The following is a 25,308-nucleotide window of genomic DNA, read 5'->3' on the forward strand; positions in this document are numbered from 1 at the left end:
ATTCACTCTCATCTTGTTATGCTCCTGTCCCTCCTTCTGGTGTGCCTTTCGTAGGGTATTCTCATAAGGATCCTTCCAAACACTTTTCACCAGCATTTATGGGGCAACCGGTGAGCAGCAGACACCGTTCCGGGCCAAGGGAACCAAGTTGAGCAGAGTCAACCAAGGCACTTGAGGCTCAGGAACTTCCCCATTCCGATTTTTATTGACAAATCAAGGAACATTCTGTCTGCAAAACCAAAACAAACTAAAAGCACATTCATTTGTGTTCCAAGTAGCAGGAAAGAGTTCCCGGTTTCCAGCCTTTCTTAAGCCGAAAGAAGGCCTCCTAAGAGGAGATTCGGGCAAGATGGAGACTTCTTTTTTAAGCTAGCTGATTTCTCAAATTGCAACACATAAATTACCCAGTCGAGGCGAAAGACAGGCCTTGCAAAGGGCAAGGCGGGAGATGTGTTCCAAGCGGCCGACTGAATCATCCCATCGTCCCCCCCCCCTTTTTTTTTCCTTTGTAAATGGAGTGCTGCTTTTTCCTGTAGGTGAGGCCCAGAGAAACCTAGAAGGGCTGACCCTGAGGCGAGCACAGACCCGGCAAAGACCCGCGGCCAGGAGAGACTGTGAAGAGATCTGCGGGACTGGACCTCCGAGAGACAGAGGAGACGGCGGCAGGCGGTCGGCGGGCGGGACACGCACGGACACCCAGGCGGGCGGAGGGCCGGGCGGCGGGAGCCCAGCACCTCCGGAGACCCCGGCCTCCAGCGCCGGGAACAGGAGCCTGGGTGGGACCGAGGGGGGCGGGCCCTCCGGACGAGAGGGGCTGATGGACGGTCGGTGTCCTCCAATGGCATCCTCCCGAGGACGCGGGGCAGGCCAATGAGCGGACCACGGGGGCCGGCGCGGGGCGGGGGTTGCGGCTGGGGCCGGGAGCGGGGAGCGTGGCGTGGAGGTGCCAGCGGGCGCGGGCGCGGGCGGCGACGAGGCCGGAGGTCCTGCGGCGAGCCGAGCGGAGCGCAGTGGGGGACTGGGGCCCGGGGCGCGGCGGCGGCGGGAGGACGATGGCAGCGCCCGCGGGAGCCGCGACAGTGCTCGCAGCCCCAGCCCGCAGGCGCTGGCTGTGGTCGGTGCTGGCGGCGGCGCTCGGGCTGTGTGAGTGATGCCGGAGCCGGGGCGGCGGGGGCCGGGGCGGCGGGGGCCGGGAGCCGGGGCGGCGGGCGCCGAGGTGGGGAGGGGGCGCGGCCTGCGCGCTCCGGGGCCGCGGGAGCCGCGGGGGTGGGGAGCGCCGAGGCTTCCTTCTTCCCGGTCCCTGCGTGTGCAGGAGGAGGGGCGAGCTCCCCACCTTGCTCCCTCCTGGGGGACCGCGGGGGCCGAGGGCCGGCGGGCGGCTGCCTCTAGCTGGAGCGGGGTCGCCCGCCTTCCCCGCGTGTGACCCGGGGTCGCCCCGGCCCTCCCGCCTGGGATTCCGGTTCGGGGAACCCCGGGTTCTGGCGTTCTCCACCTTTGGGAGGTGGCGGAAGGTTGCAGGCTTTTCTTTGTTGGTTTATTTCCTTGTTTTAGACGAATGTCTTATTTTACCTTGTAAGTTCCATTTCGAATGCCCTCCAATCCGTTTTTTAACCCTGCGTGAGAGAGGAGCCCTGGAGTCTCCTGGGTCTCTTCTCCAGTCGGCCGAGCACCCACCGCGGGGACATTTACATTACTTCTGGGTTAGGAGGCAAAGACTGGGAATACCACTGAAATGACCTGGCTTAAAGGAATTTGGTCAAATCCGTAATAACGCCAGGCAGAGTCACCACGGTTTGACAAGACACAGGACATTAAAAAGCTCATTTTCCCTTTTTTTTTTACTGACCTTTTTTCTTGCCAAATTTCATGGGTCAACTTAAGGTAAACCTCAGGCTCGATTTATTGCACTGGATGAGTTGTTTTATGGACATCTGAAGTGTTGTTGGTCATAGGACTTTTTTGTGTTGTTGTTCAAAGCAAAGGACTTGTTGCTGCCTCAGAACGTGGTTAAGTAATGGTTCTAAAGAAGGCCAACTCCTAAGAAACCACGTCGACTTTTTCGTTTCTTTTGTTTCACAAAATGTCAGTTGCATCACAGTATCTGAACACAAGTTTATTCAGTAATTTCTTTCATGGAAAAATCCTTCATGAAATCTTTGGAACCAGGAAAGCTATCATTTAACCAATGATTCCAAGGGTGGTGACGTATAAAGGTAAAAGTCTCCTCATCCTCTGGAGGTTGACAGATGCTGTGTAAATGTCTCCTTTGAGGAAAAAAAGGTTAAAAGTGTGTGTGGGGGGTTTGTTGGCAATGGTGACAAGATTTGTGTTTTAAGTAAACAGGTAGGAAATAGCCTAAAAATGAGGTTGATCAGAAATCTTGTGTGCTTCAGACAGAATAATTACACAGGAGAGGTCAGACATTGCCACTGAGGACAAAGCGGTGAGGGCGATCTTAATTAGACTCAAGGTACTAAAAGCAGAAGTGAAAAACTAAGTATTAATGGATATTAATATGAAAAGATCATCAGAATAATAGCTGCATACACCTTGGGTGTGCCCAGCTCTTCAGTAAGGAAAGATGAATGTTAGTATGTGAAAATCAGCCAGTAATGTTCCTGCTTAATTTTGGAAAACCATCGAATGTTTCTCCTTGCCAAGTCGTCTTTTCCTGGTCATGGATAGTGTCCATGGATAGGAGTCCACTTTTATAGAAAACTTTCCTGAATTTGATCCAGATACAGTTATTCAGCAAACATTTATTAAACACCGTGTAAGAATTAAGCACCAAAAATACCCTAAGGAAGGACAGTCCCTGCCCTCCCATAATTTACAGGGAGAAGCACAGTGAGATAAGTAATATGAGAAGTTCTCTTTGACAGTGGGGTGCCCTGAGAGCCCTAAGGAGGGCCATTATCTTAGACTGGAGTCCAGGCCACTGGAGGAAGAGATGCATTGGTAGGTTGGTGTGGGAGGTAGGAGTGTATGGTGGGAGAGAGATGGGGGGCACTTGAGGCAGGAGAGCCAGCCAGAGGCATTAACTCACAAAGGACCTCATTTGCCATTTGTAAGGCTGGATTTTTATCCTGTGGGAAGCTGGTGAACGATTTCTTTCTCTCTGGAGACGTGAAGAATGGGTCGGAGCGATGTGAGATTGAAGAAACCAGAGGGCTATTGTAATAATCCAGAGGAAGATGAAGAGCTGAATTAAAGCAGTGAGATATGAAGAGAGGACACACTTGTGAGCTAGTTAGGAAGTAAATTTGATAGGGCTTGCAAATTGATTTGCTGTGGACTTGAAAGAGGAGTGAAAGATGATCCTAAGGTCTGGGGTTTGGGAAGCTGGGCCCATTTTTGGCAAGTGGGGCTTTGCACAGATGAATGTGGGATTGAGGGAACAGTGATGATGAAGTCACTTTTGGGTATGTTGAGTTTCAGATGCAGCTGAGACATCCTAATAGAAGTGGGCAGAAGACAGTTGGATGGATGGTTCTGGAGATGAGAAAGTTCTGGTTGGAGATACAGATTTGGAAGGCATCATGTAGATAGTTAAAGTTATGGATTGCTTGGATGAGGTCACCAACAGAGAGTGTATTGAAGGAAATAGCAGAGGGCCAGGGACAGAGCCCTTGGGTATATGGAACCTGAGAAGGATGTCTGATGAGTAAGTGAAGAACTGGAAGAATGAGGTGTCTTAGAAACCAAGAGGGAATGAAGTTTTAAGAGGGAGTGGTTAACAATGTCAGAAGAGGAGATTAAATCCGATGAAGATTCATCGGATTTGGCAATTGTCATGTCTTTGGTCCCCCATCAGGAGGAATGAGCACACAGTATGTGAAGAATAAATCTCAATAATTTGCACCACCCACTTCAGTAAATGGTACCACCATTCATATAATTGCTCAACCCAGGTCTAGGATCCACCCTCGATTCCTCCCTGTCCTTCAGGGACAACAAATCTTAAGTGAAAGATAAATGTGAAAAGTACGTCCTTCATCAAGCCCCACATCCAACCTCATCTGCCATCTGCTGAGTGTGTTTGGAATTCACCATGTTTCTGTCAGCAGTCCACTCTTAGCATTTTAGTCAAAATCACTCAGCTGGTCTCCCTGTTCCTCCATCCTGCCTCTTTTTAATCCATTCTTCACCCAAATGCAAGAATGATTTTTATAAAAATATGTTCAGATCATCTTGCTTTCTTGTTTAAAAGCCTTAATGGCTTACACTCTGAATGACATACCGACTTCTTCCCATGGCCTGCAGTGCTCTGTGTGATCTAGTTTTCTGCCTCTCTGACTTCAGCTTGTGCCATACGCACCTTGCTCACTATATTCAAGCCACACTGCCATCTTTTGCTCTTTGACATTCATTCCCACCTCAGGTCCTTTGCACTTGCTATTCCTGCTGCCTCTTCCTGCTCTTTCCCCAGGTCTGCCCATAGTTGTCTCCTTTTCATCATTGAGGGCATAGATGTCACTTTTTCAGAGGCCTTTTTCCAACCACCCTATCCAGAGGAGTTCCCCGTTATCATTTCCTGGTCCTTTGTTTATTTCTTTGTTGTAATTTCTAACTACTTGGTTTTTCTTTGTTCCTCTCTGAGAATCCAGGACAGAGATAGTGTTTGTCTTGTTTATAGAAATATTCCTAGCACTGGGGCGCCTGGGTGGCTCAGGTTAAGCTTCTGCCTTCAGCTCAGGTCACGATCCCAGGGTCTTGGATCGAGCCAGGCATCGGGCTCCCTGCTCAGCGGGGAGCCTGCTTCTCCCTCTGCCTGCCACTCCCCTGGCTTGTGCGCTCTCTCTCTGACAAATAAATAGATAAAATCTTAAAAAAAAAAAACTTATTAAAGAAATATTCCTAGTGCTTAGCACAGTGGATATGATAGACACTAATGTTTGTTTAAGGGCAATGAGGCATAGGTATGTCTCGAGAACAGTTAGTAGTTTGTAATAAACAGGATTTAGCCTGGTATATGGTGGGTACCCAATACATGTTCCTTGAAAAAAGGAATATTTTTTCCAAGTGTGATTTTATGTATTATCTGGTTATTTTCACTCTTTAAGTGCCATTTCATATTTCTTTAGAAATGTATGCAATGAATTAACATTCTTCCACTACTATAAACACTGTAGTTTTGGAATTTCTGGTTATTATATATTTAAATTATTTTATCATGTTTGTTGTAGCCCTTAAGTGTTTTATCAGTAGGACTTTCATTTGATGCTTGTTGACAAAATTCAGACTTGAGATACTACCTCTTCAGTCAAAAGGCCACAAATTTCACTACTATTCCCTCAGCCTTTTACTTATTTACTAGTTAGGATAATAAAACAAAACTTAGTCCGCGGAAGCCTGGGTGGCTCAGTTGTTAGCATCTGCCTTCAGCTCAGGTCATGATCCCAGGGGAGCCCGCTTCTCCCTCTCTGGCTGTCCCTCTCCCCACCCGTTCTCTCTCTCTCTCTCTCTCTCTCTCTCTCTAATAAATAAATAAAATCTAAAAAAAAAAGAACAAAACTTAGTCCTTAAAAAAAGAATTCTACCACTTGTTTTTACCCTAACTCTAGGGATAGTCACTAGGCTCAGAGACTGCCAAAAGAAGAAATAAAAACAAATCTTAAGTGAAAGAGAGATATATGTGAAAAGTACGTGAAATGAAAATTTGTGTTTTTACAGAGCAAAGGCACTAAATGAACACCTACTGGGTGCCTGGCGCTGTTTTTAGTTACTGGGATACAGCAGGGAGACTGGATCCTACACAGGGTGCCCATACTGAAAATGAATAATACAAGGACAGATTAAATTCCTGACAGTCACCACTTTTAAGAAAATAATTCACCTATTAAAATATGATTCACCTGTTATGAAAATTTGCAGAATTAAAAAACTATAGAACACTTATTTGTATTACAAAATAGATATTTTTTAAATTTACAAAGGATACGTTGTGGGATTTCATTAATGGCTGATCTTTCCTAATGAGCTTTTAAAATGTGCTTTGATTGGGAAAGACTTGATATATGCAGTTTTTCAAAAATATTGTTGCATGCCCTCCATCTAGAAAATGCTGGCCTACCTGTTAAATATTTCTCACATTCCTTTCTCTTCCCACTGAGGCTGATATATGTGATTCCATGGTCACATTTTTCCTGGATGATTAGAATCTTCTACAGGGCCCCAAGGGTGTTTTTATTTAAGTTGTATCTTTTATCTGAGAATTTGAATTCTCTGTGTAAGACATGCATCTCACGTGTACCTAAACCTTGCAAAGATTTTAATCTTGTTCTCTATGAACACTGGCATCATTTGAAATGAGACAATAAAGGATTTGCTCTGACAGAATTTATTCTAGATTAGTTTGGTCTTTAGGCTCCATCAAAGGGAATTTAATTTTTAGAAAAACTAGAACTATCTCCTGAGGTCTCAAGTATCATGGCTCCAGGTCTTGGTCCTTACAGCTGATGAGATATGAAGCTTTCACGTATCTTGTGTGATTTTCCCCTTTATTCCTTTTCCACTCATTTTGCCAAGTGCTTGATATTAGCAATGCCCTAGAGTCCAGACCACAGTCCTTGGGATTTTGACTGCCATAAGAGGGCAGAGGGCAGTTGGCTTTGGGACCATTCATAGTGCCTAAGTTGAGAAATTTAATTGTCTCTTGGGACCTTTATATCTTTGCCCTTAAACCTCTTTATTCAGTATCTTTTTGAATGCATGTGGCTGCTGTAATTTTTAGTCACTTACAATTTTCCATTGGTCCCGTTAAGTCTTTATCAAGAAAAGAAGGATGCTTTCGTTAATAAATTCTCCTTCAATAACTTTATTTATTTGTCTTTCAAACTCAGACTCTTTAGAAATTGTGAACTTTGTAATACCTCTGATTGACTGTCTGGGCACATAGTTGGAATACACTTGGCCCTTGAACAACACTGGGTTAGGAGTGCTGACCCCCACACAGTCGAAAATTCAAGTATAGCTTTTGACTCCTGAAAACTGCTAAGAGCCTACTGTTGACTGGAAGCCTTACCAATAACATAAACAGTAGATTAACACATATTTTGTATGTCATATGTATTATATACAGTATTCTTAAAGTAAGCTAGAGAAAAGAAAATGTTAAGAAAATCATGAGGAAGAGAAAATACGTTTAGAGTACTGTACTGTATTAAAAAAAAATCCATGTGTAAGTGGACCTATGCAGTTCAAACTGGTATTGTTCAAGACTCCACTGTAGTTGTCTAGCAACTGTGATACACTGTATCCAGTTATTAGGTTTAGCTAATTGAATTTAGAAATGTACAATGTCTTTGTTGAGCCTGAGCTATTTATTACTGTAGTAATTGCCGCATAGATTGAAATCCATGACTTGAGCTTTGTTAGTATCATGCTGTAACCAACTGAACAAACTTTGATGAACTTGCAATGAACATTGTTTATACTAGGACCCTGATAGTCTGGAATCTGGGAAATTTATTATGTGCAATTTAAAAACATTAAAAAATGCTTTTATCAAAAATAAGAAATGTATTCTTTTCTCTTCAAACATTAAGGAACACAGTGTGGAGTTATGTCACTTTAACATAATCTTGTGCTTTTTCCAGATAGCACCTAAAAAAGGTGCTATATTGTAGACTAAGCTTCAGTGAGAACTTTATATGACCCTGTACCATACAGTGTCTTATATTTACTCACTCTCCAGTCATATCCAGGTTATATTTGCTATATATCCTTCTTCAAAGGGTGTTGCTCAGAAACACTGGTAAAGGACTCCGTTTCCTAAGAGAAAAATGTATTAAAATGCAAATATTTGAGATCTCCTAAATGGCTAAGAATGGCAGAGAGAGTGAGTGAGTAGTTAGGGAGAAATTTTGTATTAATTGATATTATATCTGTCAATATAGATATAGATGTGGATCCTGTGTGTGTCTTCTGTCAGATATAGTTCCTGTTTCTTAGCCCTTAGAAATTTGGCTGTACAGCTGGTTTCAGGTTGTTCTTTTGCTCTGCCCTCATTGACTAAGTGCTTCCTATGTGCTAAGCCTCTACGAAGCAACTTGTATGCATTATCTCATCGACAATTCTGTGTGATAATTACTCTTCTTCTGAATTTTATAGATGAGGAAACTAAGAATCCAGTAGGTTTCTTGTGGTCACTTGTCCGAGGTCCCAAAAAGTTAATATATGATAGAGTTAGGACTCAGCGGCCTCTCTGCTATATTATAGAATTTCTCCTTCAAAGTCTAACCATTTTTTAGCAGGCTTTTGGCATATCTGAAATGTTTACAGAGTGTCTTTACTCTGTCCCAGGGTATCCAGTTTCCTTCTCTTCGTGGTAATGTTTGTACAAGAATCGTGGGGTGGCTGGATTACTGCTGACTCTGCTTGGAGGGACAGAGCTGCCGTGTGGAAGGCATCCTTACTAACAGCAGAATCTGAGCCACCCAGTGCTTAGACTGCTCCGCAGGGATTTGTAATGGTGTGGTTTTTGTAGGTTCTTCTCACTCTTATACTGATTCTTCTGGCTAGGACACAGTGTGGATCCATTTAGCCAAGTGTCTGACACCACTCTAGGCTCAGAAAGGTCCCTTGCCCCTCATCAGGAGGCACTATGTATGGACCTAGCCACTGAGCCTTACCTTCCTGCTTGGGTTGAGTTCTTCCCTGGAGGCTGTGCAAATCCGTCTACAGTTGAGACTTCTGGCAGGCTTGCCCTGCAAGATGTGCGAACAGGCTCTGGGTCTTCGCACCAGAGGCACTCACTGGCGCCTTTGCCCGGCCCCTCCACCCCAGTGGCAGAGGTTCCAACGTAGTTCTGCTGCCTTGCTGAAGAAGCCCAGTGAGGCTTGCTGAATTTTACACACTAGAGAAATCAGAGAATGTATTTTTTTTTAAAGATTTTTACTTACTTACTTGACAGAGAGAGCAGGAGCATGCACAAGCAGGGGGAGCGGCAGAGGGAGGGGGAGAAGCAGACTCCCTGCTGAGCAGGGAGCCCAATGCAGGGCTCGATCCCAGGACCCTGGGATCATGACCTGAGCCGAAGGCAGACACTTAACCGACTGAGCCACCCAGGCGCCCCTAGAGAATGTATTGATAGTAAGCAGAGGTGATACCGACTATAATCAGGCTCTAGTATATGGAGTTAAGAACAGAACATGCCGAGGGGCAATTTCTTGTTCTCATTTCAGATTGTAGGTCCACAATCTCTTAGCAGCAATTTCAAACCCCCAGATCTCTGAAAATTGAAACTTTTTTCCCTACGTTTGATACAAACTCTTGTGGCTGCAAGATTTGACCTGTACTAATGAGAGACTATTTTTAGCCATGATCCCACTTGGTATGACTAATCATGTGTTTCACTACAGAAATACTAATGCGTTTTATTATGGGATGCTGCCTTGGACCCCGCTGAGGCTAGTAGATGATATAGAGTGTACGCATTATGTTCATTTTTTTTAAATCTGAAAAATTCTGTGTCTGAAACACATCTGGCCCCAAGGGTTTTCTGTTAAGAGGTTGTGGGCCTGTGCAGTATTGCATCTCTGACATTTTCTTCTACTCTTGTAAATACTAAGAACTACAAAACACATTTTTAGTTCTTTAAATGTTTTGGTACATCAGGATGATGGTTTGCCACTGAAATGCCTTCATTCAAATTCCTTTCTTAATTTATGCTAGTTTGGACCTGGCCTCCCCATTATTGAGGGGTTCTGCGTCTGTAAACAAGCTCAAGTCTGGAAATTGATTGAGGGGATGTAACTTTCTGTGTTTATGACTCTATTTATTTGTAAGGTTTTATTTACTTATTTGTCAGAGAGAGAGAGCACAAGCAGGGGGAGCAGCAGGTAGAGGGAGAGGGAGAAGCAGACTCCCCACTGAGCAGGGAGCCCCAGGTGGGGCTCGATCCGAGGACCCCGGGATTGTGACCCGAGCTGAAAGCAGATGCTCAACCGACTGAGCCACCCAGGTGCCCCATGACTCAATTTAGACTTTGGTTCACTTGACCTAGAACTTCTCTGCTTATAAAGATCAAGTAGGAATTTAGTAGGCTGCCCATCTGTATCTCTTCTAGGAACACCATGATCGTCTAGCTAATGCTGCATGCAGGTCTCTGTGAGTCAGACTGTTCGGATGGCCGTTCATCTGCGGTCTGTTATGGTTACCATACCCCCCGCTGGCTATCAAGTGCCACCACTTGGCCCCTGCTCCCCCAGGATGCAGTCACTTCCATTGTATTTAGGAAGCATTGCCTGCCACTGAAGGTCTGGCCTCCAGAGCAGAGCGATCACAGAACTCTTCAAGGATGCTGGGTCTCCTCTCACAAATTTATTTCTCACAGTCATGGTGAAAGGTGTGTCTTCTGGACCCTCCAAGGGTGGGTGAGTAGGTCTTAAATGACAAATCCACTCTAACGTTCCAATCTCCCTAAGCCTTTGAATCCCTTCCTCTATATTAAACCAAGAAGGGTCTGGTGCTTCAAGGTCATTTACTGTGGGCCCCTTATGGTCCACATTTCAGCCAAGGAACTGAAACAAACTATTAGAACTCTTAACTCTGCCGAGTTGCAACATGAAATGCAGAATATCTGTTTAGTGGGCCCGTATCCGTAAATTTGGCCAGATCCAACTTCGTTTCTTTTACTCTTATCCCACACACATTCCCTGGATTTCTGTCTGTATAAATTAGAAAAGTCAAGTAGTGATTTGTTTTTTGTTTTTGTTTTAAGATTTTATTAATTTGGCAGAGAGCACAAGCAGAGGGAGAGAGAGGGAGAAGCAGGCTCCCTGCTGAGCAAGGAGCCCAATGCGGGACTCGATCCCAGGAGATCATGACCTGAGCAGAAGGCAGACGCTTAACCAACTGAGCCACCCCAGGCATCCCTCAAGTAGTGATTTGGAGTGTAGTGGGTCTCCTTGTGGGTCGTCCTCTGTGCCTATAGGGACCTTCTATGATTTGAGTCCAGTTACAAATCTGGAAGCCAAGAGGAGTGGTGGGGTGGGTCCTGAGGAGAATCAGCTGTGTCTTTCAGGGTAGCTGCCTCAGGGGAGAGCTTTCCTGTTCCTCGGGCAAAGCACTCGACTCCTCAGACGGGTGGAGCAGTTGTTTCTACTGGCAGAGAAGACTCATTAGTACTTAGGGTTCGATGTCTCCAGCTTCATCAGGGCCCCCAGTGTTCAGGGTTCTGTTCCTTCCCAATCAGTGCCCTCACTGTAATAGTAGACATCCCCTGAGGTTGGGAACTCAATGTGCTTTGTAATTCAGCCACTCTCAGGATGAGATTCTGGCTTTGGTTTCAGCAGCCTCAGCTCTGTGGCTAAAGGAGATGTGGGGGGGGAGGGAGGCAGGGCCGCCTGGGTGGCTCAGTCATTAAGCGTCTGCCTTCGGCTCAGGTCATGATCCAGGGTCCTGTGATCGAGCCCCACAGCGGGCTACCTGCTCGGCAGGAAGCCTGCTTCTCCCTCTCCCACTCCCCCTGCTTGTGTTCCTGCTCTCGCTGTGTCTCTCTGTCAAATAAACAAATAACATCTTTAAAAAAAAATAAAGGAGATAAGGGTCTCTTCAGGATAGAGAAGTTTTGTGATCATTTATTCCGTGCTTGAATTTGGAATTTGAATCCCTGAGCTCATCTCTCCCTTTTCCCCACCTCATCTAGTGACATTAGGAACAACCAGCCGGTATCATTATATTCATTAGTTTGATGAATGTTCAAAGGTATTATGTACTTGGTGACCCTTGGTCCAGCTGGTGACCCAGCCAAGATGATACATGAAATTAACCATCACACCGGTAATGAATTATAAAAGATAAGCCATACCTCCAATTGTTGACTTCCCCTGATGGTAAACAGTTCTGTTCTTTGCTCTATTTTAGCACTTCCGATTCACACCTCAAGTCAGTGATGTCTGACTTGGGCTTCCAAACACCTGTGTGATATCTTGATAACGACCACCTGATATTGCTGAATCAGTGACCTGTTCCAGGCCATTTTCTTCTGGACTTCTTTGCTTTCCTTGACCTTGTTAACTGCTCTGATCTTAATTGCCTTTGTCTCTGTGACATTACTTTTGATTCTCATCGCTTTTCCCTGTCCGCTCCAAGCCCCACTGTCGATTTTCCTCAGGTTCTGCTCTCAGCCCCCTGATAGTCTCACCACGTGCTCATCCTCGGTGATCTTCTCCACTTTTGTTCTTTTTACTACAACCCATATTCAGTAGATCTAGGCATTCAGTAGCGATTTGTAAATGGTGACTCCCAAATAGGTCTCCCTCACTCTGAACTGCAGACTCTTACCCACTGTCCGTATCCATTAGACTGACCAGAGGCATCCCAAACTTTGTATGTTGAAAACTCAACTCTGTGTATCTCGTTTCCCACACTGAGCCTCCAATCTACCCCCCGATTGTTCTCACTGTTCTCTTTGCCTTTCCCTCGGCCACCCAAGACAGACCCTTGAGCATTATCTCAGAATCTTCCCTTTCCCTCACACACCATGGATTTAAATCAGAGTCTTGCCAGTGGTTACCTTCTATTTCTGAATTTACCCCTTCTTTTTCATGGTGCCAGGACAAGCGCCAGTCATTTGGAGTCCAGGTTACTTGTGAGAGCCTCCTAATTGGTCTCCCAGTCCTACATGTTCCCCTCAGGACTACCCTCCCGACCGCTGTCCGAGGGATCTTTCATGGGCAGGTGTCATCATGCTACTCCTGTGCTAAGACCCTCCATCCCTGTTACCTCCAGGATGAGCTCAGGTCCTTAGCTTGATTCATATGTCCTGCCCTCATTCCCTGCCAGCCCCTTCCTTGCACTTCATTGATTGTTTACAACATTTCTGCATGATACTCGTTCTGTCTTCTTGAATTTATGTATGATATATTCACTGTCCCTCTTGATTACCCTTTGTATTTATTTACCTGCCTAACTCCTGTTTAGCCTTTCCGTCTCCAGTGCAGTGTCATCTAGCAGATATTCCCCAGGTGAGGCCAAGCACCCTACCTCTAAGCTTCCTCTCTATCACTTTATATAAAATTATCTTTTTGTTTATTCATTTTTTTTTAAGATTTTATTTGAGAGAAAGAGCACGAGTAGGGTGGGGGAGAAGCAGACTCCCCACTGAGCAGGGAGCCCTACAGGACTCGATCCCAGGACCCTGAGATTATGACCTGAGCTGAAGGCAGACACTTAACCAACTGAGCCACCCAGGCACCCCTCAAATTATCTTTTTATAAGATTGCCTCTCCACATGCGGAAGCTTTGTCTTACTCATCTCTAGGTCTCCAACACTTAGCACTATACCTAGAACATAGTAAGTGTTCAGTGGATACGAGGTGAACTGTTAAACTGAACCCCAGGTGGGAACTGTAAGCATTAGAGCAGAGACTGAGTGAAAATAAGGAGGCAGGTCTTTCTAGAACTTGGGGACTTCGAAATCCAGGGAGTCCAGACACTGGATTTGCTGTGATAGGGCTCAGGGGGAAGCTGTCTAACCAAGTTCTCAAGGGCGTGAGCCCCAGCAAGAACATAATGTTAGCTTATTAACTTATAATGGCATTATAAATGCTGGGGGACTAGAGTAGTTAAGTGGGTGGGGTTGGTAGTGCATTTTTCTCCCTGTGCAAAGACAGACTGTCCTCACAAGATTGCCCAGGGAAAATGGGATCAGCTCAGTGGAAGCCAAGATGGTCTGAAACAACTTTCTCTCCATGGCAGTGATGTGGTTTGAAGTGGTGGGGTTCAGAGCCCACGGCCAAGAAAGAATTCTTGAGACATCTTTGGTGCAAGAGGGTGGTTTTATTAAAGTTGGGCAGAAGGGCTGCACGTGGTTGTGAGGAATGGCTGATTATAAACTTTGGAGTTGGGGGAGGTAAAGACCAAGGGAGGTTTCCAAAAAGGACTTTCATATGCTAAAGAAGATTTACAGGACCCTGGAGGCCGGGCTATTGTCAAGCTAAGGTTGTTTTCCCCTCTAGCAAAGCATGAGACAGTTGGGAGTTCCTGGAGGAAAGTTATACTCTGCCTATCTCAAGTATTTGTCAATGGGCTGCAGCTTATAAGGAATTTAAATTTTAATCTACATTTCCTTCTGCCTTTGTTTCCCACATCAGCAGGAATATAACTGATGGATGCACTGGACTGGTTAAGTCATGCTCTTCACTGGAGAGTGTTGCACTGTGCTGACCGTCACACTTTAGGCATGAAGAGACCACCTAGAAACCTTTGACGGGACTGTAGAGTTTCCCGTATCTTGAGTTTTCCTAGACTGAGAGCCTGTCATTTAGAGTGGATTCTACAGATGAGCATTGAGTGTTGATACTTCCCGTTTCAAAATTCATTGACCTCTTTGTTTTTCTTTAAATAATCAAGTTTTTACCAGATTTCAAGGTATTTACTATGTTAATGTTACCTGGAAAAAACACTGGACTTTGGAGTCAGGGTGCACAAAAATGAACACAAGTGTGGCCCAAAGTAAAACTGAGCGTTATTGCTGATCTCCATTGCTCCTGTTGGTATCCTCCCTACTATTTATAGCTGAAAATATAGTATTTTTTTCCTTGTCTCTTCTTTCTTGGCTCTCCCACTAGAGTGTAAATCTACACCAAGGCCCAGAAAAGTACCTAGAACACAGCCGGAATCCAGTAGATGTCTGTTGAATGTATTTGTTGGTCACCATTAGCAAAGTGTTGCTATTTATTAAAGTTTATTAGTTTAAAGTTTTGAAATGGAGGAGCTTTCTGAATTTTTAAAATAAAAATTAAAACTTTCTAGAATTTTAAGGTATTAACGTACCTTCTAAAAGTGTGGAAGTTGAGCTCTGAAATTTGCAGTAGGTGCTGCCTTCCCATACTCATTGCCATGGCACCCCCGCGTTGCCATGGCACCCCCCCCAAGAAAGCCTGTAGAGGGGAGCCCACTGAGCAGCTGGTACCTGGGGAATGCAGCCAGAGAGTTTGTTTTGTACTTCACTCTCAGGGAACGTCTGGATTTACCCTTCATTTGTCATATCCCTGGTGAGCACAGTCACCTGTAGGGAGTCCCCAGGTGTGCGATCTCTCTTGAGGAGTTGTTTCTTAGTGCTCTGAACATCTGCTACACCAACCATCTCTCCTACCCCCTTGTCTTTCTGAACCTCGTCATTACCAGAAAATGCACCAACTCCCAAATCTCACCCTATTCGAGCACCACCTCCTTCTTAGAGTCCGACTGTGGTACTTTCTGGAACTCCTTGCTTCCGATGCCTCCCCACTCTCTTACTTATATTAGTCACTTCCTGGCTGCTCCTCTGTCCCTCTCCAGCCTAGAGTCTGTGGTCCATTGTTAGAACCACTCCCTTGCAAATGCTCCTTCTGTCCCTTCATTGTATGCAGCGAGGACTACTTTGGGGAAACCCTACCATCTCTTTTCATCTACTCAGAGTTTGGTGGACAACTCAGCAGGGACCTTCACCCTCCTGATCCAGGTACCGAGCCCTTCCCCCACTCCTGGCTTGGGCCCTACAGACTATGTGGCCGATGGCAGCAAGTACCATGGGAAATTTCTGGACTAGGATCATGCCTGTGCTCTGTGTTCTAGAGTTGGCAGTGTGACCAATCATTTGTACTTTATTCTGGAGCGTTCCCAGAGTTACTAAGAAAAGTGCTGTCATTGCTTTCAAGGGGCCTACCCATCGCTCACCTCCGGCCTGTGGGTGAGATGGCCACAGAGCCGGGCCACACAGAGCTTTGATTTGGCACCTTAGTTTTTCAACCTGCTCTGTTCTTTGATCTGTTAAGAATGTGGGTCTGCCTTTTATAATCAACACAGACCACACTGGCAAAGAATATAATGGAAATGGTTCACCAAACAACTTTTGTCAGGAGCCCAGTTAAGGGAAATGATATTTGTACCGGATTGTTGAAGTGATACGCAGTCCATTTATTTCTGTAGCGTTTCCACATTTTGTCCTTGGTTGGGCTTTGTGCTTGGGCACTTGCACTTTGGCCCCTTACACAATTGCTTTCTTTGAATTTGTTGTGGTGTCATGTTGTTAGCTTTTTTTTTTTTTTAAAGGGTGTCAGGAGAGCTTGCTTTATAAAACTCACTATTGGGGTGCCTGGGTGGCTCAGTCGTTAAGTGTCTGCCTTCGGCTCAGGTCATGGTCCCAGGGTCCTGGGATCGAGCCCCACATCGGGCTCCCTTCTCGGCGGGAAGCCTGCTTCTCCCTCTCCCACTCCCCCTGCTTGTGTTCCCTCTCTCGCTGTGTCTCTCTCTGTCAAATAAATAAATAAAATACTAAAAAAAAGAAAACTCACTATTTACTACTATAGGTTGTTCCTGGGGACACGCCCCTTGCATTACTCAGGGTGCCCTACCTAATAATGTACATGAGAAATCTCTCCTGGACACTGGCCAGGAAAAGCTTTGTTTTAGCCAGTATATGGACCATATCTCCTGCATATCTGTGTTCTATTCTCCTACCCCCAATATCGGCCTTTTATTTTAACTTACATTTTTCCTGATTTCCGTATTTTATTCAATATTTATATTTATATGTATTTATAGTAAGCAACATCAACTCCTTCATATAAGTGGGCAGAGTTTAAGTAAACGTAATGATGCCTCTTGTTTTCTGTCAGTGGGTCGTACTGTTGTATTTTCTAGTGCTCTGGTCCTGGTTAACTTGGCCTCTGTGTCTGGACTCTGCATGAACAATTGCTGAACGGTCTTTACTTACAGATTACTTTAGAACACCTTCCATTTCAAGAAAAATAGATAGATCTCATTGAGGTGGGCTGGGCAGCCTTTCTAGCCTCTCCTTCTAGCACTGTTAAACCATCGCCGAAGCCAGCCAGCCCACTCGCATTACTGTCTACAGCTGAGGAGGCTGACATTTCAGCTGTGGCGGGTACAATGGAAGGTGGTGGGAGTGGCCTCTGTCTGTACTCAAGGTGATTAGTTTACGATTTTATTTATTTGAGAGAGAGATAGCATGAGCAGGGGCAGAAGGAGAAGCAGGCTCCCTGCTGAGCTGGGAGCCCAACGTGGGACTCCATCCCAGCACCCTGGAATCAGGATCTGAGCCAAAGGCAGATGCTTAACTGACTGAGCCACCCAAGCACCCCTGCATTCAAGGTGCTTAGAGTCCATTTGGAGATAACAAATATGCATGAAATAAATGGGACCAACATTTTTGGACTCCTTACTGATGCAGCAGTTTTTCAGAGAAAGGAGGGGCTGTTGTCTATTTTGAAGGTAGCTTTTAGAGCCCAGAAGCATCACGTTGCACAAATATTCCTAAGTGTTATCGCAACTGCTTATTTGTCAGAGGCATGTGTGGAGCTGACCATAGGCCAGGCGTTCCTTTAAGCTGCTTACAACCCTTAAGTCATTTCACTCTTGTAATAACCCTGTGAGGTAGATACTATTATTAGAACACATTTACAGTAGAAGAAACTGAGGGGCTCCTGGGTGGCTCGGTCCATTAAGCATCTGCCTTTGGCTCAGGTCATGATTCCAGGGTCCTGATACCGAGCGAGTCCCACATTGGGCTCCCAGCTCAGCGGGCAGTCTGCTTCTCCCTCCCCCTTTGCCTCTCCCCCTATTCATGTCTCTCCCTCTCTCTCAAATAAATAAAATCTTTTAAAAAATTTAAAAAAAGAAGAAGACGACAAAACTGAGGCACAAAAGGGGTCTTTGCCCCAGATTACACATCATTGCGATTTCACATAGCCCACTGGCTTCCACGGTGACAGACCACATAACCACGCTGGTAGGTTTTCAGGAAAAATTGTGATAGCTTGTTAAAAAATGTACCTTACAGGGGGGACAACTTTTGACGTGTAAAACAGATAAGATCCATTAGAAAGTATGACTAAATGAAGTCTAAGAGTCCTGTAGGAACCTGCAAGTAGATAGATGGTGCATCTACCACCTCCCTCTGAAACAAGCTCATAGGCCTTAATAACAGTCCTTTTCATGGACCCTTTACAGCAGTGAGTGAACATCATTATCTGCTGGTTTCATTATATGTGTTTCCTTTTAATTGGGAGTGAAATCAGAGTCAGTATTGTTGTGGGCACTGCAGAGGTAGGATGGGCCCCCTCCCGTCCCCACAGTATCTGGTTCAGGTGTAGGAACAAAGATGTCAACATATGTATGCACCCAGAGGGTATAAAAGGTTTGCTCCGCCTGTCATGACGCTTTCTGAGAAGAGCAGGGCAGGCTTCCCAGGGAGGTTCAAAAGTGGCTTCAAAGAACAGGGACAGGGGACTGGCTTTCCTTTTACCGTGATGAGATGGCGGGGCTGGGGCACGGGCTCCCATCCTGCTGCTGGGTGGTAGTTGGTTGTAACCTCCTGCCTGATCCACAGGAGGAATCACCTGGACTTTCTTACCACCCTGCCTAGGGACAGGAGAGTGGGACAGCTTGGAACCTTGTCAGCAAACATCAGACTTGTTATTACAAATATATTTTTAAGTGCTTATCATTAGATACATTATGGGGCAGAAATGTTGTCCATGGACTGAAGTAAATACCATGTCACATTAATCTAATATTGCAGATGAGAGGTTCTGCAAACTCTAATGTCAAGAATGTTTTTGGAACTATCATACAAGGCCATGTCCTGTGTGTCTTTTAAAAACATTGAAAATATTTAACATGTCTTACATGTTTGGGTTAACCCTGATGCTGAAATATTTGGTATTCCCTTGATCATTAATAGGCAAAGAAGCCTTTTTTTTTTTTTAGTCTTATTTTTATGGCATTAATGATTTTTAAGTTTTATGACATTCTTTTTATACTTTATTAAGCAGATGCTTAATTTTCTTATTTTTAAATTTAATAAATGGGACTCTTATTTTATTGTGCATATCTTGGATTTTAGGTTCTGGGCCAGCTGTTGGGAGGCGGCAAATGTGAATAAAATTCAGACTTTTAGATGCCGAAGGCCTGGGAAAGACTGGGAAACAATTATCAAGAGCTGTGTTATAAGTAAACAGAAAACAACATCTTTACCTTTAGGATTTGTGGTTTACTGCAAATCTTTAACTTTAAGACAGTTTTTCACATTTTAATATCTCTGACATTGGGATATGCCTTACAATTGTTGGTGAGTTAGAGCCAGCATTTTTAGTTGCCGATGGCACATAAAATAATGTGTCTTACCATCAATGGCATCTTAGAATTGATGAAATATGCTAATTTTTATGACTTTATGTCTTTTCAGGATAAGTTCATTTAAACTTCAGAAAAAAGGGGTGCCTGGGTGGCTCAGTCATTTAAGCATCTGCCTTCGGCTCAGGTCATGATCCTAGGATCCTGGGATCGAGTCCCACATCAGGCTCCCTGCTCAGTGGGGAGTCTGCTTCTCCCTCACCCTCTGCCCCCCGTTCATGCTGTCTCTCTCACTCTCTCTCTCTCCCTCAAATAAATAAATAAAATCTTTAAAAAAAAAAAACTTCAGGAAAATATCCACAATCAGAACCACAATTGGGGAGACTTTACAGATGTGATTGTCTTGGAGCTGCCTTGAAGGAAAAGTAGGCGTTGGCCCAGTTTGAGCGAGTGGGTTGGTAGAGATGGCATTCCAGACAAAGAGAATACCGTGCACAAAGCATGTTGTTATGGAGTGTACTGTGTTGGAGAAAGGGTTAGGAGTTTGGTGTGGCAGAGATGTTGGAGCTGGGGCGAGATGGGGAGACGGATAAACTGGCAGAATGGTAACCTGGAGCCAGCCTTGGAAGGACTTGGCGTGGCAGGCAGGGGAGTTGAGCTGTATTGATGCACCTCTGTAGCCTCGTAAAGCAGCCTGCCCCAGTTCTCGTCAGCGAGGGGGTGGGCAGCATTGACATAGTTAACAGAAGATTGTAGGTAATGCAGTATGTCAAATAAAATCAGTAGTATGGAGCTCTCCCAAATGGAAGGAGCTAGCTGGATGCCGTGGAATTAAGTGGAAGGGAGAACTTCACTGAATGGGGCTATTTCCTTTTGCCCCAGTTGAGAGTGGAGTTGGGGTTCGGTGGCCTATTCTGGAAGCCTGTTTCTGGACTACCTCTACGACTGCTGGTGAAAAATAGAGAATGGCTTTCATAGGGCAGGCAGTTTTCATCTAGCCGGGTGGAAATTTGGGGGGAAGCATGTGGGAAGTGGTGTTTCTAAGCTGTGTTTGGCTTTCTCCTAAGGGTCATTTATTCTGAAATTCATTCCTAAATTAAGAGCTATTTATTCTTACTTTCCTCTAAAATATAACATCTGGTAGAGGAAGATTTTATCACAGAATTTTTAAAAATAGGTTTTTGGTTTGTGTGTGTGTGTGTGTGTTTTTAAGGTTTTATTTATTTGTCAGAGAGAGCGCACAAGCAGGGGGAGCTGCAGGCAGAGGGAGAAGCAGGCTCCCTGCTGAGCAGAGAGTCCCATGCAGGACTCGATCCCCAAATCCTAGGATCATGACCTGAGCCCAAGGCAGACGCTTAACCAACTGAGCCACCCAGGCGTCCCTTTGGTTTGTGTTTTTTTTTCAAGTTTGGGAATTTGATCCATTATAGGAGATATTTGTTCAGTTTGGGTCTCCAAATAAAAGAGGCACAGAAAATTTGTTCATCAGAGAGCCACTGAGATACAGAGTTGGAAGACCAATGAGGAAAAGTTAATGGAACCAGAATTAAACAGTATAGAGAACTGCTAATTTTTCTGTTCCTGGGCGCCTGGGTGGCTCAGTTGGTTGAGCGACTGCCTTCGGCTCAGGTCATGATCCTGGAGTCCCAAGATCAAGTCCCACATTGGGCTCCCTGCTCAGCGGGGGGTCTGCTTCTGCCTCTGACCCTCTTCCCTCTCATGCTCTCTGTCTCTCATTCTCTCTCTCTCAAATAAAATCTTTAAAAAAATTTTTTTTCTGTTCCTTCCAGCTAATTGTAACATTCATTATACCATCTGCAGCCCCTGAATGTATCGTTTTACGCAGCATTTTGCATTGTTAAACTAGTGGAAGGGACTAGTCTATTAAAAACATTTATTAATTTCGTTTCACTTCTAATAAAAAGAATTGAATACTGCTGTATTGGCATAGTTCAAAGTTAAAAATGAGAGTACATGGTAAAAAAATCTCTCCAGAGTCCTTGCTGAGGAGGCTAACGTTAGTTTCCTGTGTGTATCATTCCAGAGATATTTTATTGAGACATGAGCAAACCTGTAAGTTGACAGTATCCCATAGACGTTCACCAGCTTTTTTAAACAGTGGTTTTATTGAGATATAATTCACCTACTATAGAATTCACCCCTTTAAAGTGTAAAATTCAGTGGTTTTTAGTATATTCACAGAGTGGTGTGGCCATCATTACTACCTAATTTTAGAACACTGCCATTACCCCACAAAGAAATCCAGTGCTCTGGGCACCTGAATGGCTCAGTGGGTTTAGCATCTGCTTTAGGCTCAGCTCATGATCCCAGGGCCCTGGACCTGCTTAGCGGGGAGTCTGCTTCTCCCTCTCCCAAGGCCCCCCCCCCTGCTCGTGTGCATGTGCTCTCTCACTCTCATTCTCTTTCTCTCACTCTGGCTTGCTCCCTTTCTCTCTCAAATAAATAAATAAAGTCTTAAAAAAAAAATCCCGTACTCTTTAATGGTCACTCCCCATTCCTCTCTACCTGCAACCCGCACTGATCTATTGTTTGTTTCTGTGGGTTTGCCTATTCCGGAAATTTCTTGTAAATGGAATCTCTGATATGGGACCTTTTGCATCTAGTTTTCCTTAGGATTGTTTTTCAGGCACATCCGTGATATAGCATGTATCGATACTTCAGTTCTTTTTATGGCTGAAAAATACTCCATTGTGTGGACATACCTTACTTTGTTTACCTGTTCACCAGCTGATGGGCATGTTTTCAGTTTTCTTGGATATACACTTGTACAATTGCTAAGTCATATAGTAACTCTGTGTTTAATCATTTGAGGAACTGCCAAACTGTTTTCCAAGGCCCACTCCATTTTACATTCCCACCAGCAACATAGAGTTTAAATTTCGCCTCATCCTCACCAGTGCTTGTTAATATCTTTTTTTTGTTGTTAATATCTTTTTGATGATCATTATCGTAGTAGGTGTGAAGTGGCATCTCATGTGGTTTTCATTTACATCTCTCTGATGATTAGTGATGTTGCAGCATCTTTTTGTTTACTTATTGGGTTATTTTTGTATCTTTTTTGGAGAAATATCTATTCCAGTCCTTGCTCATTTTTTAATTGGTTTGTCTTTTTATTGTTGAGTTTAAATCTTCTTTGTATATTTTGGATACAAGCCCCTTAGCAGATATAAATTTGCAAATATTTTCTCTCTTTCTGTAGGTTGACTTTCTTGATGGTATCCTTTGAAGCGCAAAAGTTTAATTTTGATTTAAGTCCATTTTACCTATTTTTTCTTTTATTGCTTGTGCTTTTGGTGTCATATCTTAGAAACCATTGCCTATGGGGTGCCTGGGTAGCTCAGATGGTTAAGCATCTCTTTGGCTCAGGTCATGATCTCCAGGTCCTGGGATCGAGCCCCATGTCTGGCTCCCAGCTCAGTGGGGAGTCCGCTGCTCCCCCTGCTTGTGCGTGCTCGCTCTCAAATGAATTAAAAAAAAAAAAAAAAAAAAAAAAACAATTCCCTATTACAAAATAACAAAGATTTCCTTTTTTTTTTTTAAGATTTTATTTATTTATTTTGACAGAAAGAGAGAGACAGCAAGAGAGGGAACACAAGCCAGGGGTGGGGGGTGGGAAAGGGAGAGGCAGGCTTCCCGTGGAACAGGGAGCCCGATGTGGGGCTCGATCCCAGGACACTGGGATCATTACCTGAGCTGAAGGCAGATGCTTAATGACTGAGCCACCCAGATGCCCCGATTTACTATGTTTTAAGAGTTCTGTAGTTTTAGTTCTCACATTTAAGTCTGTGGTCCATTTTGAGTTAATTTTTGTATTGGTGTGTCTATGTTTCGGTTTTCTCATTTAATAATATGTCTTGGAGATCATTTCATATCAACACTAAGGAACTTCCTCATTCTTTCTTATGATACCACGCTATTCCCTTTTATAGATATACCAAATTTATTTAAACAGTCCACCCATACATAAACATTTGCATTTGGAAATTATTTGAAATATCAAATGGCTCGAAAAGTTATTTCATATCAGCCTCCTCAGAAATGGCAACTTCAACCATTTGACAGACTTTATTGTTTTAAGCATTTCTTGCCATCTAGAGAAGCCTTTGAGTAAATGCCAGTCCTCTGGGGAGTAAGACTCCAAAGAATGGTTTCAGGAGATTTCATTCCATGAAATGTTTATAGTAAGTCAGGAGGCAGAATATTTCGTTATCTGAAAATACTTGGAAAAATACTTTTGGAGGAATAAGGTGCTCAAAAATTTTGTTGTACATTTTTAACTATATTTGGTTACAGATGACTCCATAGCATGTGTCATCCTTTTGCTTTTTTGCTGCATAGTTGTGTCTCACATCTATAAATCTAAGTGAATAATAACCTAAACTTTGGGCAATTCAGCCAGGCACTCCATAGGCTCTAGAATGTCTGGAGATTATGACATGTGGGTTTCTTTTTTAAAGAAAGTAAGCTTGGGGGGAAATCTTAAAATACACCAACACTTGACTAATCTGCAGAGGCTTATCTGTCTACTTGAAAGTAAGCAAAAAAAGGGGGGGGTGAGGGGCGCCTGGGTGGCTCAGTCGGTTAGGCGTCTGCCTTCAGCTCAGGTCATGATCCCGGGGTCCTGGGATCGAGCCCCGCATCGGGCTCCCTGCTCGGCGGGAAGCCTGCTTCTCCCTCTCCCACTCCCCTTGCTTGTACTCTCTCTCGCTCTGTCAAATAAATAAAATCTTTTAAAAAAAAGGGGGGGTGATGGACAGCTAAGATTAGTCCATTCCTTCAATTTCTTGAGCTTTACTCATAACACAGTTCTTCATAAAGAAACAATTTCCTCTTATTTTATACACTGATCAAACTAGCATGATGTCATAAAAACAAAGAAGTTCAAATCCTTTTTCTGTTCTTGGATTTAATATGGATCAGTTGCTTACCTTCTCTGGGCCAGAGTTCTTTTATCTGTAAAATGAACTCTGAACTAGTGAGTTTTTCCAAGCCTATAATAGGTCAGAGCAATTAATTAGGAGGTGCAGGAGGGGCCACTGAAGGCAAGCTGCTGTTAGCTGATGACTTGATTGGAGTGGAGCAGATAGTAAATAATTAAAAGCATTTACCAAAGTTTGAAAATAATCATGCTGGGGACATCTAGATTGGGGGAAATAGCCCTGCATATCCAAGTGGCCCCAGAAACATCACTAAATTATATTATGTTCCTGACGTTCATACAAGTCCTGTTACCAAATAGCAAAAAAACCAGTTAAATGAAATACTACATTCTTTTTTTCCCCATTTTTATTTTGATGTAATTTCAGACAGACAAAAAAAAAGTGCAAAAGAATGCAAAGAATACCATTTACCCTTCACCTGGGTTTCTCAAATGTTAACATATTATTTCATTTTCTTAATCCCTCTCCCTCATGTGTGTATTTCTCAACTATATGAAAACAGCAGAAATGCCAGTCCTTTATCCTTAAATACTTTGTGTGTGTGTGTGACCATTGTCATTCAGTACTTTATTATTTATTTATAGATTTATTTATCCATTTTAGAGAGAGAGAGGGCACAAACGTGAGGAGCAGGGAGAGGGAGAGAGAATCTCAAGCAGACTCCACACCCAGCATGGAGCCCAATGCAGGGCTCGATCCCACAACCTTGAGATCATGACCTGAGCTAAACTGAGAGTCGGATGCTTAACCGACTGCACCACCCAGGTGGCCCCTATCCTTAAGTAATTTAATATTTCCTGAAGACTAAGGGCATTATCTTACATAACCACAATGTAATTATGAAAATCAGGAAATTAATATTGACACAGTACAGTTCCCTGATATACTGGTGTTATTCAGATGTTGCTAGTTGTCCTAATAATGTCCATTATAGTAGAGAATCATGAGTTTCCTTGAGTTGTCACATCCCTCTGTCACCTCAGTCTGCCTGAGTCTTTTTTTCTTGCATTTCCATTAACATTTTTGAAGAGTACAGGCCAGTTATATAGCAGGATGTCCCTCCATCACATTTGTCTGATGATTCCGGTTATGCATGTTTGGTGTTCTGTTCTCAGTGCATGATGCAGGGAGGCATGTCTTACCAATTTTTTCCATTACTGGTGATGTCACCTTTGATCCCTAGTTAAGATGGTGTCTGCCATATTTTTGCACTGTAAAGTAACTATTTTTTCCCTTTGTATTTAATAACTATCTTGTGGAG

The 25,308-nt window shown here is 44.0% G+C and overlaps 1 protein-coding gene across 1 annotated transcript in view; it reads left to right on the top strand.

The window, feature by feature from the left end:
* The first annotated feature begins 913 nt into the window (after positions 1 to 913).
* The window catches only part of MPZL1 (myelin protein zero like 1), a 59,716-nt gene continuing 35,321 nt past the window's right edge, over positions 914 to 25,308 (top strand). Inside the window, exon 1 of the mRNA XM_025878000.2 lies at positions 914 to 1,143. Within this exon, the coding sequence (XP_025733785.1) occupies positions 1,053 to 1,143 (91 nt within the window). The 5' untranslated portion in view covers positions 914 to 1,052. The remainder of the gene's footprint in view (positions 1,144 to 25,308) is intronic.

This window comes from Callorhinus ursinus, unplaced genomic scaffold (assembly GCF_003265705.2).
Source record: "Callorhinus ursinus isolate GAN/ISIS: 27379988/994484 unplaced genomic scaffold, GSC_fseal_2.0 scaffold13, whole genome shotgun sequence".
NCBI lineage: Eukaryota > Metazoa > Chordata > Mammalia > Carnivora > Otariidae > Callorhinus > Callorhinus ursinus.